General features: G+C 41.2%; 1 protein-coding gene across 2 annotated transcripts; it reads right to left on the bottom strand.

The window, feature by feature from the left end:
• Nucleotides 1–4596: 4596 nt before the first annotated feature.
• Nucleotides 4597–15908, bottom strand: LOC146989394 (uncharacterized). 2 transcript variants are annotated; one of them, XM_085773063.1, is made up of 3 exons: nt 15651–15907; nt 5240–6511; nt 4597–5203 (listed from the first exon to the last, which is right to left on the bottom strand). In XM_085773063.1, exons 1-3 carry the CDS (start codon nt 15694–15696, stop codon nt 5121–5123), a joined length of 1401 nt encoding a protein of 466 aa, XP_085629189.1. In that variant the 5' UTR covers nt 15697–15907; the 3' UTR covers nt 4597–5120. The 2 variants fall into 2 exon arrangements, with proteins under 2 accessions (XP_085629189.1, XP_085629188.1); XM_085773062.1 differs by having other exon boundaries at nt 4597–6511; nt 15651–15908.
• Between the last annotated feature and the right edge of the window lie 1531 nt (nt 15909–17439).

The following is a 17439-nucleotide window of genomic DNA, read 5'->3' on the forward strand; positions in this document are numbered from 1 at the left end:
AGTGTTTTGAACGATGGTTTAAAAAGACAAAGACGGTTCACACACACACACACAATCATTAGGACACAAGTAAAGTGGAGAGATATGGAGGTACATTTGTATCTTTATTATTCAATCCCCCCAAAAAAGTTGATTTAAACAAAAAAGCTATTTTCAATCTAAACAAACTTCACTTAAATCAAAACATTTCAATCAAAGAAAAAAAGGGTTTGAATGCAAAAAAAAATATTTGAGACCCAAAAAATTGCATTTGAACGCTTTTTTTTAATTGAGGTGAGTTATTATTTGATTGAAAATATTTTGGGGGGATTTGTATTTAGGCCATATTATGGGTAGGATATTTGTGTCTTTATTATTCAATCAAAAAAAGTTGATTAAACAAAAAGCTATTTTCAATCAAATAATAACTCACTTCAATAAAAAAAAAAAACCTTTTCAATCCAAAAAAAAGGGTTCAAATGCAATTTTGTGGGTCTCAAATTTGTTTTTGCATTAAAATCCTTTTTTTTTTTGATTGAAATTAAAGCAGAAGTAAGCGATATTTTTGTGTTAATATAGACCATTTCTATGTTTATAAACATTGATGACGTATGTTGTGGGCGGGGCTTCACTGGTGGCAGAACGTGACAGCTGATCTGGTGTCAACAGTGGAAAGCCGGCATCAAGAGCGATCAAATCAGAGGAAGATGGATCATACAGAGGCCTTCTCTGATTATTTTAATGTTTTGTCAACAGAAAACAGGTTGTCATACCTGAGTAGGCTAAGTTAACGATTAGCAACGGAGTGTGTTGTGTGTTACGGACCGACGTAGGCTACTGCCTAGGGACACAAAACGCTGCGTGGGCGATCATCAACAAGTCCATCAACTACGGTATGACAGCAAACTGTAGCCTACTTGTATGGCTGTATATTACAGTTTATTTAACGGATCCATGTCTGTTATTTCTGTATTAGTCAGACCGTTGTTAGGCTATATATCACAGACTGTTGCTAGGGACACCGCTCATGACCCGATGTGTGTAAAAATGAATGAATGAATGTCAAAATAAATGAATAAGAGGGTGAACGTGTACACGTGTTAACGTTTACACTGAATGAAACAGTAAATGTTTTAATAAAAATCCCTAAACGATGCACGCAATATCTACATATATTTTATACACTGACTGATAAGAGTATTTTTTCCGTCGAAAAAAGTTGGAAAGGACGGGTCGTCTGATATTCGGGGTCTAGATATTGTAGCCTACATGTGCAAATCAGCGGGTGACACCAAACAACGTCTGCCCAAGCAAGTCAGAGCTTTTCTTTCTCTCACACTCACACACCAGTGACCTAGAGATGCAGCCGCATCTGAGGGGACGCGCGTGTGTTGCCGCTTCTCCACTACACAGTTACAGCTCGGCTCTACTCGACTCGGTTTAGGTCCTAGTTTAAATTACAGCTGAGTTCTTTATAGTTCCTCCTCAGCAGTCGTTGTATCACCCCAATTTCCACTGGGTCCGTCAGCGTGGCGGTCACCGCTGATCACTCCTCTAATCAGCATTTCACCGGTCTCGCCGCGGCACGACTCTCTTTTTTCTCTCCTTTCGTCAGCTCCAAACTCACTGTTCTGCACCGCGATTACGAAAATTAAATAAAATTCACCCTCTAATGTGGCTCATCATCACAGCTTAGGGTCGTGCTGCAGCCAAGCAGCTGCGCTGCTTTTTAAAGTTGAGCTGTATCAGGACCTATGGTCAGGACGTGTATTTGTTGCTTACTTCCGGTATTTTTCTGCCACCAGTACGTCACTGTGACGTCGACGCCGAAGTGGTCTATAAGTCTTAAAGCAGAAGTAAGTGATATATTTGTGTTAATATAAGTCTTAAATAGTTATATCTTCCGACAGCAATCACTTACATAGAGTGTTTGGTCTGAAACACGGGTCTGTCAGTCACTCTGCTCTGCTCTGAGCCGAGGAGAAAACATTTATCGTATCCTACAGTTTTTATCCAATGAGGAGAGAGAACGGCATGCAGGGCTGTGTGTGCAGCCAAGGGACGCCGTGAATGTGGCGACGTAGGGACGAGGACTGTTATGGTGCGTTCAAGGAAACTCGTATTTTTCCGACCGTGAAGTGGTACCAGTTCGATCTGGTACGAGTTCACCGGTCGGAAGTTACGAGTGGCCGTTATAGTGACTTTCACCGGTAAAACAGGTCGGAAAAACACGAGTGGGTTGCCTGGAACGCTACAAAGTTGTAAGTTGTGACTTGAAGCTGTAATTTACGATTTCAAAAGCCTGTCTGGAACGCAGCATTAGCGAAAACGACCGGACCACTTACTTCTGCTTTACTAAATGGTCATCTACGGTATGCGCCTTATAATCCGGTGCGCCCTTTATATGAAAACAGTTCTAAAATAGGCCATTCATTGAAGGTGCGTTTTATAATCCGGTGCGCTTTATAGTGCGGAAAATACGGTAGGCTACCAAGTGAAAATAATCTACTAAATAATTAATAATTATTTGAATTGGAATAATTGAATTTAAATTAATTTAAATACAAACGTTTTTCTTTTTTCTGGTCAAAAGCAGTTTAAAAATGGTTTATTTACTTTTCATATTTAAAATAATAAAATGTAAAATCTCTGGCAAATAGAAGAGTCAATATACTGTCAAGTGCATGGAAATGTTACAGAATGTGTGTTTTTGTTCTTTCTTTAGTCAAAAACTCTGGAAGTCGGTGGTTCTACAGAAGCAATTCAGCCAGAAGAATTAAAAATTCAAAAGGGGGCTGTGAATTGTGCAAATAAAGTGTAAATTACAACCAAAGCAAACTGAGTCTGTTTTTTAGTTACCTATAGTAATGATAGTGGTCAAAATGATGTGAAATTGCACAGTTTTTGGTAAAAAAAAAAAAAAAAACCTTTTTAAAAAAATGTAAGGCAGAGGAACGCTAACCCTGCTGCTTCAGCTGCCCGCCCCCCTAAGACCTCTAAAAACCCAGGGAAAACCCTGCCATTATGTTTACGTAGTGACCACGCAGTTTCATAGTGGTGTCAGAATGTTTAGTGATTATTAATATTCATAATATAGCGCTCATGCCTCTGAGCAAGACGCTCAAGATAAAAACACTGTTGACACTCGGGCGTCGTCGTCGAGAGCTTGTCGGGCTAGCAACGGTAACTAAGGGGGGCGGGGCTTTTGCGAAAGGTCGTGATGTCAGATAAATGACTGGTACCGGTATCGGTACCAACATGTTTTTCGATACTTTTCCAAATAAAAAGAGAACACAAAAATGTCGTTAGACTTTATTTTAATAGAAAATATTAGAACTATAATATATGTATCAGTAAATAATCAGTAAACAATCACTGCTGCTGCAGGATTAAAATTGAAATTTCCATCGATATCAATCTGAACTCTAAAACATTAGTGGTCTGTTTAAAAATGAATATCAACTTGTTTTCTTTGCATTATTTGAGGTCTGAAAACACTGCATCTTCTTTTGTTATCTTGACCAGTTGTAATTTTTGGGAGAAATTGTTATCAATATTTTATATTATACAATATTATATTTGTTAATAAAACATTACACACGTTATTTCAACACTCTTTCCATTTATTTTAATTTGAAACATTCAAAACATACCCTGTTAAGCAGGTTTACTTTTCGTGTCCCGACATCTTGATCTGCACTGTTTTTTCGCCTCGGTTATTGCGGTCGGGCGGCATATCAAAGCACATCGGCACCTCGTCCATGTTTCCAATTTGGCCGAGTGCATATGAATTCTGCCGGCGCATTTTAATAATGAATCGCTGGAACGTTATCATTTTTTCTTAATAGTCCTTCGGCATCTTTTGTGAGATGCGAGTTCTTCTTCGAAGGGATAGTGCTCTTCTTTTCATGAACCTATCATACCAGCTAAGGCCACCACGGAAATCAGTCTCATCCAACTCTTTCGCCACCTCTATTGCTTTCATCCGAATCGTGTTTTTTGACACGGGGACTAGTTTGCGTCTTTGCTCAGCGATCCACTCAAAAACAGCATCTTCCACCCGTGGCCACAGACATTTTCTCCCTCTGTTAGCTTTCTTCGTTTTCGCCATGACTTCAAGTTTAGCTTTGTTTCTCCGCCAGTCACGAACCAGTTTCTCATCAACATTAAACTCTCTCCCCGCGTGGCGATTTCCATTCTGTTCGGCGAACTCCACAATGTGGAGTTTTTGGGCTGCCGTGTAGCTCTTTCTTGTAATTTTCCCAGGCACGTGTGGTCGTCGTGTCGGCGTCGGGCATGTACCTGTCAGGGATGCAAACAGGTCAGGACCAAAAAAGAGAGGAATTGTCTGGTTTGCTCACCATTTAAGTTTTCAGAAGGCCAACACTTCTATATTAAAAATGCTTAAAAAAAAATTCCTTTGCAATATTTCAATTTTGGCGATACTGAATTTTAGGTCTTCACTGAATGTTAGTCATAATTATTACTATTAAAATAAACTGAATAAATAAAGACATGGGATGTTTCATTCAGTGTGTAATGGACATATATATAGGTTAAGGTCAAATTTACATTATTTAGTAACAAAACAAAAGATTTTTCCAGCGAGTACAATTATACCAGAAAGAGACTTTTAAGAATGAATTTTTTTCATACAACCTAAAACAATAAAAAATATAACACATGCAAATCATTTAATTGTATTGTAATAAGCTGTCTCAGTTCAGCTCAACCAACAACTATGCATCCATAGGTAGTCTAATGCTGCCTCAATAACATAAACACGTTTCCATGTACAACAGATTTGTAACATGTATTTGTAGCGTTAATTCCATGAACACACTTTTTTATACCATTTGAAAATCATACAAACTTTAACAAAATATTTTACAAGTGAAACTCATTTTCACTGGGTAGTGAAGAGCTGTTACAGCTCAATAACTGCAGCCTCACAACTGCTGCTGCCTTCAGTAACATTCCTGACTTGACATACACTCATATGTTTCCTCTTGCCAGAAATATCAGAGAATTTCCAGCTACAAAAACTGCAACTGTATGTTTTTTTCCTGTGTGTGTGTCTGGAGATATTTCTTTTGAACAAATCTTTTCCCACAGACACTGCATACAAATGATTTCTCTCCTTAATGGGATTTCATGTGTCTTCTGAGATTCCTTTCCGCCGAATATGTACTCCCACACACATTACAAACATATAGTTCCACTTCTGCATGGACTTGCTTGTGCTTCTCAAGATCATCACGTGCATCATCAAATGCTTTCTCTCTTGTGTGAACTTTCATGTGGCGCTTAAGAGAACTAGGCTTGAAAAACATTTTCCCACAATCATTACAATCATATACTTTCCATCTTTTATAGGATTTCAGGTGCAAACCAAAATCCCCCAGGTCCATGAAGGTTTTCCCACAAACACTGCAACCAAATGGCTTCACTTTTGAATGGGCAACTGTGTGAAAGAAACAATCTATCAGATGGGCAAATCTATGTCCACAAATAGCACAACCAATTGGTTTGTCATCTGTATGGACTCTTATATGTCTTCTAAGATTACTTTTAGAGCTAAATTTTTTACCACAGAATGTACAGTCAAACGGTTTCTCCCCTGTATGGAGTTTTACATGTTCATTAAGAGTCCGTTTATATGTAAATTTTTTACCACATGTAGCACAGTCATATGGTTTCTCCCCTGTATGGTGTCTTATATGTTGTGTAAGATGACTTTTATATCTAAATGTTTTACCACATGTAGCACAGTCATATGGTTTCTCCCCTGTATGGAGTCTTTTATGTTCTTTAAAATGACTTTTGTGTCTAAATTTTTTACCACATGTAGCACAGTCAAATGGTTTCTCCCCTGTATGGAGTCTTATATGTTCTTTAAGACTCTCTGTGAACCTAAATTTTTTACCACAGGTAGCACAGGCAAATGGTTTCTCTCCTGTATGGACTGTCATGTGTCTCTTCACAACCCATGGTTGGTTGAATGTTTTCCCACACTCTGAACAGCGGCAAGACTTCTCACGGCGAGACTTCTTAGAGTGAGACTTCTTACCACTGTTCCATTCTTCATCACTTACAGGAGCAGCTTCACTGTTCAAACCGGACTCAGATGCTCTGGTTTCTCCCCAGTCATCATCACTGTCTTCAGCTTCAGAGGACGACTCTGAGACCTCATCATCTGTATCTGGTTGAAAATCTTCAGGTTGATCTGAGCTCCTGGCTGGTTCAGATCCTCCACAGTCGTCTCCATCAGCCTCTATCTTTACCTCTATCTGTTCAGCTGAGCTGCTGGATGGAGGCTCTGCCTCAGTTTGTCTTTGATGAGGTTGTAGGGACTGAGGTTTCTCCTCCTCATCCTCACTCTTCACATGAACAGAAGTGAGGGGGAACTCTGGAGTGGTCAATAATTCTTCCTTTTCTTCTTTAATATGTCGACTCTCTGGGTTCTCCTGACCCAGACTTGTGGTCAACTCAGGAGGATCCTCTACTTTTATCATCAACAGGCGATGATCACCTGCAGAAACAATGAAACACACATCATGAACAACAGTGTCTTCATACTGTCTAGGGCTGTCCCAAACGATTCTTTTTCTACCGATTAATCTATTGACTTGATCGGCCCTCGATCGGGGTGGGGATTATGAGGTCTGACTTTGTCGTGGTTTTGTCATGCAAATGTAGCCTATTACTCTTTTGAAATTACTATTTACTTATTTATTTTTGTTATATCTCGGACTGATGTACCATAATAAGTTTTTATTTTACTTATTTAGAGAATGTAGACTGGTCTGAAGACAAATGTTTATTTTTTGTATCTCTGGATAGTTAAAGCAACATTGCGGAGTTTCAGCTCAGTGCTTCCACCATCTGGTTGAGAAGCGCTATCGTCTGGGGGGGGAAACGAAACTTAACGAAAACGGCAGTAATGTTTCAGTGGTTCTGCCCACAGCAGCACAAGATGCAAACAAACAACAATGTACACTAGAAACGTGTTTTATGAGAGGGAAAAAAGGAGGTGTGTTAAGTGTTAAAGGGATACGCCAACATTTTTTTTTAACGTATCTTGCCTCACTTCCGAGTCCATGACAAGCTGATTAGACACCGTCCTTTCGACTGTGCGTGCAGTAACAAGGGAGATGCGGGCAGAGCTGGGGCACAGCTGATTAGCTTAGCTCAAACGCCGGACGTCTACGGGTAATGGTATCCTGCCTCCTCCTAAAGTCATCAGAAACACTCTTCAACAAAATTTTTACTGCAAATGAATATCGGTTCTACATAATGGTTATCGGTTTCCCTTGATTATTAATAATCGTTATCGGCCCTGAAAAACCCATATCGGTCGATCCCTAGTTTTAATGTTTTTCAACCTCTTTTCAACCGTCTAAAAAGCGGTTAGAACATCAACGTGTCGCAAAACACATATTTGTTTAATTTTGGTTGATAATCATTTCCGTTGTAGCTCTCAAAAGAGATTGTATTGATTAGATTGACGTTGAGGGAGGCGAAATTACGTCTAAACAAAACGTAATTTCAACACATTTAATGTTTCATGTGGGCTTTGTGCTGTTGTGCTGTTAATAGAAAGTTTCCAGTACATCACAATGGTGATATTTTAATGAATTTATATAAAATTAGAGGATGGCGTGTACTGCTGTAACGCGCATGCGCAAACACTTGGCTGAGGAGGACTACCTTGACCATAACCGGTTGGTGTACTGAGCGAGCAGGAGTGCAGTGAACGAGTCGGTCCTACTCACGCTGCCTGGGTCATCAAATACGGCATTTTTGGTAAGTGCATGTACTACTGAACAGTATTTCCTCTGTTGCAACAAGAAATTATGGCACCATTTGTTTCATTTTACGCTGCTCACGATGCGGGCGAGGCCGCTCGTTTGGGCATGCTAGGTTAGCATGCTCGCTTGTAACGTTTTGATGCTGTGGCCTTGACAAAACTTTCTGCCCGACTACTTTAAGGCGTGTGTTTATAATGTTGGCTCACTATTGCATGTAATTTCACACTTGGACTGTCGACGTAGCCTTCTAAATTTAATATTCAGGCCATTTTACATTGAAAATACACAGCTGAAAGCGAGGGGGCTGCAAGCTGGGGGAGGGAGTGAATGAGGGAGGGATTGTGATGATAAAAAAATGGCCCAAAACTTTGTTGTTTGTCCTACAACAACATAGAGAAAGTATGACCAGTGGGAAAAGGATTAAAGCACATTCACATTCAAAAGACGTATGATAGTAGTATTAGTAAAGACATAGGTGTTTTTTTTAACTTTTTGGGTTGGAGTTGAGTTGTTGATATTTTTAGGAACTAAAAGGTTCCTGAGGCCCACTGCTGTGTTTCCACTGAGGTCTACAGTCCCAGGGAGATTATGCAAATCACTAAATGTAGCCTACTAGTCTCAAAAAATTACAGATACAAGAACAAAGATTTCTTCTCTAACATATTGATTATGCATGGTGAAAAACTAGGATCAAGAGGTTTGGGGCAAATTACTCTGGGAATTAAATTACTGAATACTCCTTTAAAAAGCCAGTTAAATTGCAGAAGTATTTAGTGTTGTTGCATTTTACACAGAGGTGGGTGGTAACGCGCTACATTTACTCTGTTACATTTACTTGAGTAACTTTTTGGATAAATTGTACTTCTAAGAGTAGTTTCAATGCAGCATACTTGTTACTTTTACTTGAGTATATTTCTTCAGAAGAAGCGGTACTTTTACTCCGTTACATTGAGCTTCATTCCGGTCGCTACTCGCTACTTTTTCTTATTGATCCAATGTGCGGTCTGTTTGTTTATGTTTTCATGGAGATACGTCCGAGCCTCTGTCACATGACTGCGTTTCACCAATCAGATGTAGCCACTCGCGAAGTTTGCCTTCTTTTAACCAATCAGACAGAGCCAGGCAGTCACATGACCGCACACAAAATCTCCGCGGTAAACAGGACGGCTCAAATTTGAGAAACTGCGGCTAGTAAATGATTAGGATGACGTCAGCCCTGGTACGTCGTGGATAATGTCCGTGAAGGTTTTCAGTCATCCAGGTCGTCTTATTCTTCTTCCTCCCTAGGAAGTTTAAACCCCATACACACCTGGAGACATGTGACTCAGGGCTCCAGACTAACTTTTTTGACTAGGAGCACAGTGGCCCCTAACTTAAAATTTTAGGAGCGCAAGCAGAAAATGTAGGGGCGCACACCGAAATCGACTTGCAAAGTAAATTTGCACATTTCCTCTAATTTTCACTGTATTACTGATAAATACTGCATAAATGCAGAAACTATAATGTTTTAAATTCACATTTTATTGTGCAACAGTTAAAATATTGAAAATATAAAGTTAATGTTTAGGCTGCACTGACCAATAACAGAACAAGTAGACACACCACTTGTGGTAAACTCATCCTAGAACAGACCCCCCCTCCGCCTGTGTAGGCCAGCCCTTGTTGGCCTCCTTGTCTGCTGACCCTGACTGAGCCACATGTGCACGGACTCCTTGGCATCAAACTCGTCGTTTCCGAGCCTAGTCTGTGCAGCGCGTTCTGCAGCGCGAGTCAACCTGCTTCGTTGCCTTGTGACGATTTGAGTACCGCTGCTGAGAGCGCGAGCATATTATGGGATGTTTAAGGTTTGTAGCGAGCCGTCGAAAACAAAGTGACAAAGCACACACACACACACGCAGGTCACCGGTGTGTGTCTCCTGCTGTTTCACACGGAGCTCTGCTGTGGAAAGACGTCTCCTCCGCTCCGAGATGTAGAGAAGAGAAACACACGCTTCTTTTCACACATTAGCCGATCACAGTGGTCATTAAAGAAAAAAAAAATCGGCAAATTTACTGGTCACACATGCGCGAGTAGATGAAAAATTTACTCGCACTGTATCAAATTTTAGTCGCAAAATGCAACCATTTAGTCGCAGTCTGGAGCCCTGTGACTCCTAGTCACATGACCACCCCTCCAGTTTCGGGGGTGTGGTCATGTGACTTTGGTTTCACTAGACACGCACGCACGCACGCACGCACGCACGCACACACACACACACACACACACACACACACACACACACACACACACACACACACACACACACACACACACACACACACACACACACACACACACACACACACACACACACACACACACACACACACACACACACACACACCACACACACACACACACACACACACACACACACACACACACACACACACACACACACACACACACACACACACACACAGTTTCTGGAGAGCAGTCTCACTCACCAACCCTTCCTCGAGCCAAAGACAGTTTGCTCGAGCCAACCAAGCCTCGGTTCTTTCAAAACAACGTGCTGCGTTGTGGGCGGGTTATGGGCGGGTTGTTTGTTGCTAGGCTACTTAGAGTGTTGCATTTACGTTCTGAACTACAGTAGGAATTTTTGTTTTTCTCAGCTTTTTTTGCTCAATCACGAGCCAGCCCACTCGGGTATTGCTTCTGGGCAGGATGTGGCCCACGGGCCGCCATTTGAAGAGCCCCGGGCTACTGTATGCAAGTAAAAGTAAAGGGGAAAAAACAAAAACAACAACAAAAAAGGGCCTTCAGGGAAACTGTGGTGTACTCTGCGATTAAAGGTAATTATTGCTAATAATGAAGTTTGTCTGTATTACTGAGTGGTTGCACAGTGAAATCCTTGCATCTCATAATTTTTATGCTCTTCTCCTAATATTTTAGATGCTGTCATAAGGTTGAATCCCAGAGCCACAGCAGGGTTTCCCGCAGCGCTTTCCTGTTAAGGCGGCCGCCTTAACAACAAAGAGCTGCCGCCTAAACTAACGTCTTAAAAAAAAAAAAATGTAGCGATATTCGCCGCCGCCGCCGCCGCCGCCCCCCCCGTCGGACGATGGCCGCATCCTCTCACACCAGTGTTGGGCAGTAGCGACGTTAGTAACTTAACTACATTTCTCAGTAGCGTGGTCGTAGCGTCGCTGTTTTCTACATCAAATAGCTTTTCAGTAGTTAAGCTATTTAATTGATCAGTAGCGCGGTAGCGTCCACAGAAGCTACATTTCCCCAGGCATCTCTAGACCTTAAACGCACCGCTTCCATGTGATGTCATGTACGTATCTGCTGATGCCCATCTGCTGCAGCGGCGCGGCACGCAGCAGGTGACAGAGGAGGAGGGATAGTTAAGTTCGTGAATCAGAGCCGTACTGGACAACTTTATCGCTGCACAGCGACCGCGCGCACCGTTGCACGTCGCTCCAAGAGCCGGTGCGTCCTGTCTGCAGCGGAGACACGGCCACTGAGAGGACTGAGTGACGGGACCGTTCCTGTAGGAACGCGCCTTTTAATGAATCAAACCAAACACCCTGAACAGCATGCCTAGTAGGCTACGAGAGGGAGAGACGACTGCAGCAGTTAAAACGAAAGCTCCTTGTCCCAGCATGTCTCCGTCCGTGGCCGACGTCTTTTAAAACAGTGTTTCCCAACCTTGGGGTCGGGACCCCAAGGGGGGTCGCCTGAAATTCAAATGAGGTCGCCTGAAATGTCTAGTAGCCTAATTGATGAATTTAAAAAAAATCTGACCAAGAAAGGTTAGGAACCACTGTTTGAAAAGACACTTGGGTTTTTTTGGAATGTACTTGCATAGATCTTTCAGCACTCACAATGGGCCGATATAAATGAAAAACTTTATTTAACTTCTAAAAAAAATAGCTTTGATGTAGCTAAGCTACTTTTGTCATTTTATTGTAGCGTAGCTTGCTACATTTCTCTGGTGGGTAGCTTCAGTGTAGTGAAGCTTCATTTCATGTAGAGTAACTTGTAGCTTAGCTCACTACATTTTCCAAGTAGCTTGCCCAACACTGTCTCACACACATACACACCACAGAGAAGCGCGCATGCATAACAGCAGCGCGTGTTGAAAGCGAAACTTAATACGGCGCGGCGCGTTCAGCCCCCCCCCCCCCCCCCCCCCCCCTCCCCCCGTCGACAGGTCAGACACCACCTTAACTAACAAATTTTCTGGGGGAAACACTGCACAGGCAAATGTTGACAGCGCCATGGCAGTCCTCCCTCCAGCCCTGCATTCCACAACCTTTGTTCTAAGCAATTTCATTTAAAGAAGATTTTTTTTTTTAATAAAATAAATAAAATGAGTAACTGGTATTCTTTAACAATTTAAACCGGTGTTTCCTGATACTGTTACTGTCTCAAGTAAGATTACTTGAAGGACTTAATGTGTTATTTCCTCAAGAAGAATCTTTCTGTAGGCTATATTTTGTGACTCTTTTCCCACCAAAATATTGCTACTTTTTTCTAGAAAAATCCCCCATGTCTGATTGTTAGTGGTGTACTGTATTGTCATATTTCATAAATGTGTCTGTATTTAACACTGTTGATTTTCAATATTTGAATAAATTCAGGTTTATTGTAGCCTTTGTCTTTACTGTAAACTGTCAGACAAAGTAGGCCTATATAGGCTGGTGGTTGAATTAGTATGCTATAATCTGCAATTATATATTACAGTGAGCATTTTTACATTTAATAGACGTTCAAAAAACATCTATGTTCAAAACTAGTTCAAAATTGGTTGAAAAGTGAAAGTTATTTTTACCGGCTATATGTAGACGTTTAATGAACGTTCATATTTAGACCATATTTAACCGTCTTTTGCAATAATGGCTTTCAAATGAGAAATTTTAACAAAATTTACCAGTTATGAACAACCATAACAATATAGAGAATGTGAAGCTGAAGTCACGCCGCTTTGGCGTTGTGGGACGTCGGCGCCATCTTTGGAGGAACGCAAACGTAAACAGAGTGGGGAAAACGGAGGAAAACGAGCAAGACGTAAAATAGAAAGAAAAAGAGATGAGGAAGACGGACAAAAATAAAATTAAAAAAAGAAATGGAGAAGGGGAAGGGAAACGAAGGAGGAGCGTATCGTGATAAACTCAAATTTAACGAGAAAAAACTACAACTTATTAAGACCCAGATTTACTCCCTCCACTGACTTATCCAGACATCGTGAACTCTCTCGTTTTTGGTATTAGTGCATATACTACTGTGGCATTTTTTTACGCAGCAGTACTGTCCCACAATGATTACTTTTAAGCGACTTTGGGGACCTTTTTTTAGGGGGACGGGCAAGTGTTTACATCCGCGATCCTCCAAAGATGGCGCCCAACGTCCCACGGCGTGTCGTAACTTCACATTCTCTATAGGCTACTATGTCTGCACACTAAATAAGCAGAAACTTTTAAATGTAGCATTTCCTGGTGAAATATGGTTTATACGTTAAAGCTCCAGTTGGTAAGTTGACGAAAGTGAAAGTAAACTCCGCGACTTGGTCGGAAATTTCAAGACAATACTCCGTCAGGTCCCTTTATGAACCTCTGCCAAGCGCCCCACACACACACAGACACACACAAAGTAGCCATAAACGCACCCACAGAAGATGTACCGTATCCATAGCACGACGTGTAGGAGCGGCGATTGGCTGCTCCTCCTGCTCCCTCTACCTGACTGGTGGAGAATCGTCGGTCGCGGTGGATTTTGGCAAATACGATTACAGGCTGTAGGTGGAGCCAGAGGAGTTGGATTTTGTCCTAAATTACTCATTTAATGTCTGACCATCAGAATTAGGGATGGGTACCGAAATTCGGTACTTTTTTGGTACCGACCGAATTCCCACCAAAGTACCGAGTATCGATTCACATAAAGTCAATCGGTACCACATTTCGGTACCTGAACGCACCTTCGTCGTGCGTCAGCAAGAGTGCAGTCTGCATGAGCACCGCACACTCACGCACCCCCTCCGCTCTCTCTCTCCCTGAAATGAGACGTGGAGAAGCGGTAGCTCCAGCCCGTCGTTTTAAATCACCACCTGAAAAACAGCCGTCGGTCATTTAACGTGAAGAACGGACTGTTGTGACAATCCGTACCGAAGCGGTCCGGTCCCGACTCCCGAGTCCCGCTTCTCATCACAGCGGCGCCATTCAAGTCCTCGTCACGTAATGAGAGCAGATCTAAACGAGGATGAAGTCTCTCCTCTCGTCAAAACGTGAAGTCCACATGTTGCAGAGTTTGCACTGCAGTTTCAGTTGTTGTTTTTTTCTTTGACAAAGTTTCACACAGAGCTTTCTGATGGCTGTAGGAGTCTCTCCATGTTTCTCATTTTCCCACAGTAAAAAACGGAAAATTTTTCAGACAAGAGGATAGTCTCATAAACCTTTTTTTTTCATTGAATGACTATTCCATTATATGAAAATCATTGCCCATCCCTAAAACATAAAATACTCTTAAAGGTGGGGGGTTGTGATGTTGTTAAGAGGTAAATATTAAAATTTTAGACATTTTTATTATTATTATTTTTTTAATTACCACACACAAAAAGTACTGAAAAAAGGTACCGATTGGTACCGATATCGGTTCCCAGGTACCGAGTATCGATACCGTATCGATTCAAATGCGAAAGGTACCCATCCCTAATCAGAATATAGTGACAGTTCCAGCAAATATGACTGAATAATTGTTACCAACTGAAGCTTTAAAGTTGAACGTCTACAAATAGCCGTTAAAAAAAAACTTTCACTTTTGAACCAATTTTTAACGTCTTTTACCGGTTAGCATAGACGTTTTTTAAATGTCTTTTCAACCAAAAAATGCTTGCTGGGTACCCACAAAAAAAGTGAAACTATAAAAGTTAAATGTAGTACCACATGTCCTCTTTCTCTACAAACCAGGATTTTGAGGTTCATGGATTTAAAACTGAAGTCACAGCCGCCCGAGTGATTCTCAGGGTATAGACCAGAGCGGCTTTTTTATGCAAATGAGAATGACTGATGCATCCTGGGTAATTTAGGGGCAGCGCCCGGCATCCCTCCATTGAAAAGTTCAGCCTAACTGGCTTGACAAACTAACTAACAAAAAGTTGGCTATTAACAGGCTATTTACAGACAACACTTAGCCAAAACCTCCCCGGTGATTCCACCAAATACGTGTAGATGTCTGGGTAAGAAATTTCTGGCCACTTTGTGGGGTCATTGATCATTGTGGGAGGCTAAATGAGCATACCGGTAGATTAATTAGGCTAATTGTAATTTTTCAAGATAGCGTGAACGGTGGGTTTCAAAGAGGGTGTCAAAATAATTATGAGACATAGTGCTACAAAAGAAACAAAAAATTAAACATTCAAATTGATTGTTAGTTAGTCTACGCTCCATCAAAACACAAAAAGCCACTGAGTGCAATGTAAAAATGCCGGGTGCTGCCCCTAAATTACCCAGGATGCATCAGTCATTCTCATTTGCATAAAAAAGCCGCTCTGGTCTATGAAAAAGTAGCCTAGGCTACGTCCTCTCCAGATGTTAAAAAGTGGAGGGAATTAATGTTGGAGGTTGTATCATATGAATACATGTTAGCTAGAGTCAATGATGCTGATAAATTCAAGAGGTCATGGGACCGCTTTCTCACTTGTAATAGGCCTACAATGTGAATATAATTTTTGGATGCTTTGGTTGGTTGTTTTAAAAAATGAGCATTTATCATGGGATGTGTTGTAACTAAAAACAATACTGTCTGTTTATATATGTTCATATAAACACATAAAAACTTTAACAACAACAACAACAACAAAAAACTGAATCACCGACCGGTTTTGTGGAGGACGACCCGAGGCTGCAGGCGAACATCCACCATGTTCCTCTGCGGCTCGATCCCCTGTCTGAAGCCCGAAGCCTGCGCCTCGTTCCCGGCTACGACTCCGTCCACGGCCGCTGAGGTTTCCTAGGAGACGGCGGTGAGTCTCTCGGTAACGAATCCTCTCGTATCCTCGACCTCAGATATTTTACTCAAACTCTCGGTTGTTCCCGCCAAATGACTCTATTGTTTCCTCAACCGCGACTCACAGATATCATCCTAGAAACCGCGACAACTTCAACAAACACTTCTTCAACCACAGGACATCGTGGTCTCTGTTGTCTCCTCCAACGAGACCCGCGTTGCTCCTCCTCTTCTTCCTCCTCTTCCTCCTCCTGCTTCTTCCTTGTTGTTTCCGGAAGTGTAGCCTACACTCGTCGAGGCCATGGATGTGGTCGAGGCGCATCACTGCCCTCTACTGGACAGTCTTAAGGGTTTCCTCCTTTTCTGTGGGGTTTAAGCCTGCACCCAGCTGGTTCCTGTGGTTCCCTCTCCCCCTAGTGTCAACAAGTAAGCAATACAAGTCTCCACAAAAAGTTTGTTTTTACTGCCCCAGTTTTAATGTAATAATGTTTTATTCTATTTCTATTCTATTTCAAATGTCCTTGTTAATTTAAGCCATCACTGGTGGTTGTGGGATGTTTACTTCTGGAGTTATAAAGGAAAATAACAATATAATACAGGCGAAAATAGGTAAATTCATGTTTGGATGGGTTTTGGACACTAAATATTAATCCCCCTAAATTAAATTTTCAAATGGCATTTTACTTATGTAACTAATGTTCCTAAAAGCCATCAAGTTTGTGATTGGCCCCAATAGGTTATCTGTTGGAAAAAAAAAAAATCTCACTAAAATCTTGCAGTGTGCATTTTAGCCAAATTGGACAATTTTGGACAGGTTTTGCACACTGGACATCGCCAAGGGACACTCTTGGGAAAAACTCTATTGTGCCTCAGTAGTTTTACATATCAACCTAAAATTTGGTACATATGTGGAAAGGGAGTGTGTGAACCATATATGTAAAATTCAACCTGTTTTATAATTAGGATTTTGAAATATCACCTTTTCACCAAAAATTTCAAACTCGTTTTTTTTTTTCCAAAAAAAAATGTATTTTCAGAAGCTCAATTTTTTATGGAATGACTCAATTCAATATTTTATAGATATAGATGTAAAGGGACAAAGGTTGTCTTTCATTTAAGCCATAAACCATAGTTGTGGGATTAGTACTTCTGTGGTTATAAAGCTTTAATTGCAGTGATACAAAAACAGGCGGAAATTGCCAAAAATGGCCTCTGCATGAAGAGGTTAAGAGGCTTGAAAGAATTGTAAGAATTATCCAGGTAGCCTACACTACAAGCAGGTAGGGAAACAGTGGAGAAGAACTACCGTATGCAGGATATTGATTCATTTTTACTTTAGACAGCTTCATGTCAGATAAATGACTTGTAACTTGTTGCAGGGAGAGGGAAGGCGCCCTATAAGAAATATTATTATTTGCCTGCAGTCATTTGCTTGAGATCAGGCGCACAAGTGTGGTTTGCATGGGTCCAGACTGGCTTGTTGTTTGGTGTAGATGCTGACCCAAGCTCAGACTTTAGGAAGAAGTTAGTTTGAAGGCATTCTGTAAAATCATGAAAAGTCCATTTGCTATTCAATTTCTGTCTTTTTTCTCACTCAGGTCCAATAAAGGGACATCGTCAACACAGCACAAAATCTGGTGTTGATGTTAAAGCAGAAGT

The sequence above is a fragment of the Trachurus japonicus genome, chromosome 3 (genome assembly GCF_045865225.1).
Source record: "Trachurus japonicus isolate A0001 chromosome 3, Traja_1.0".
Lineage (NCBI taxonomy): Eukaryota > Metazoa > Chordata > Actinopteri > Carangiformes > Carangidae > Trachurus > Trachurus japonicus.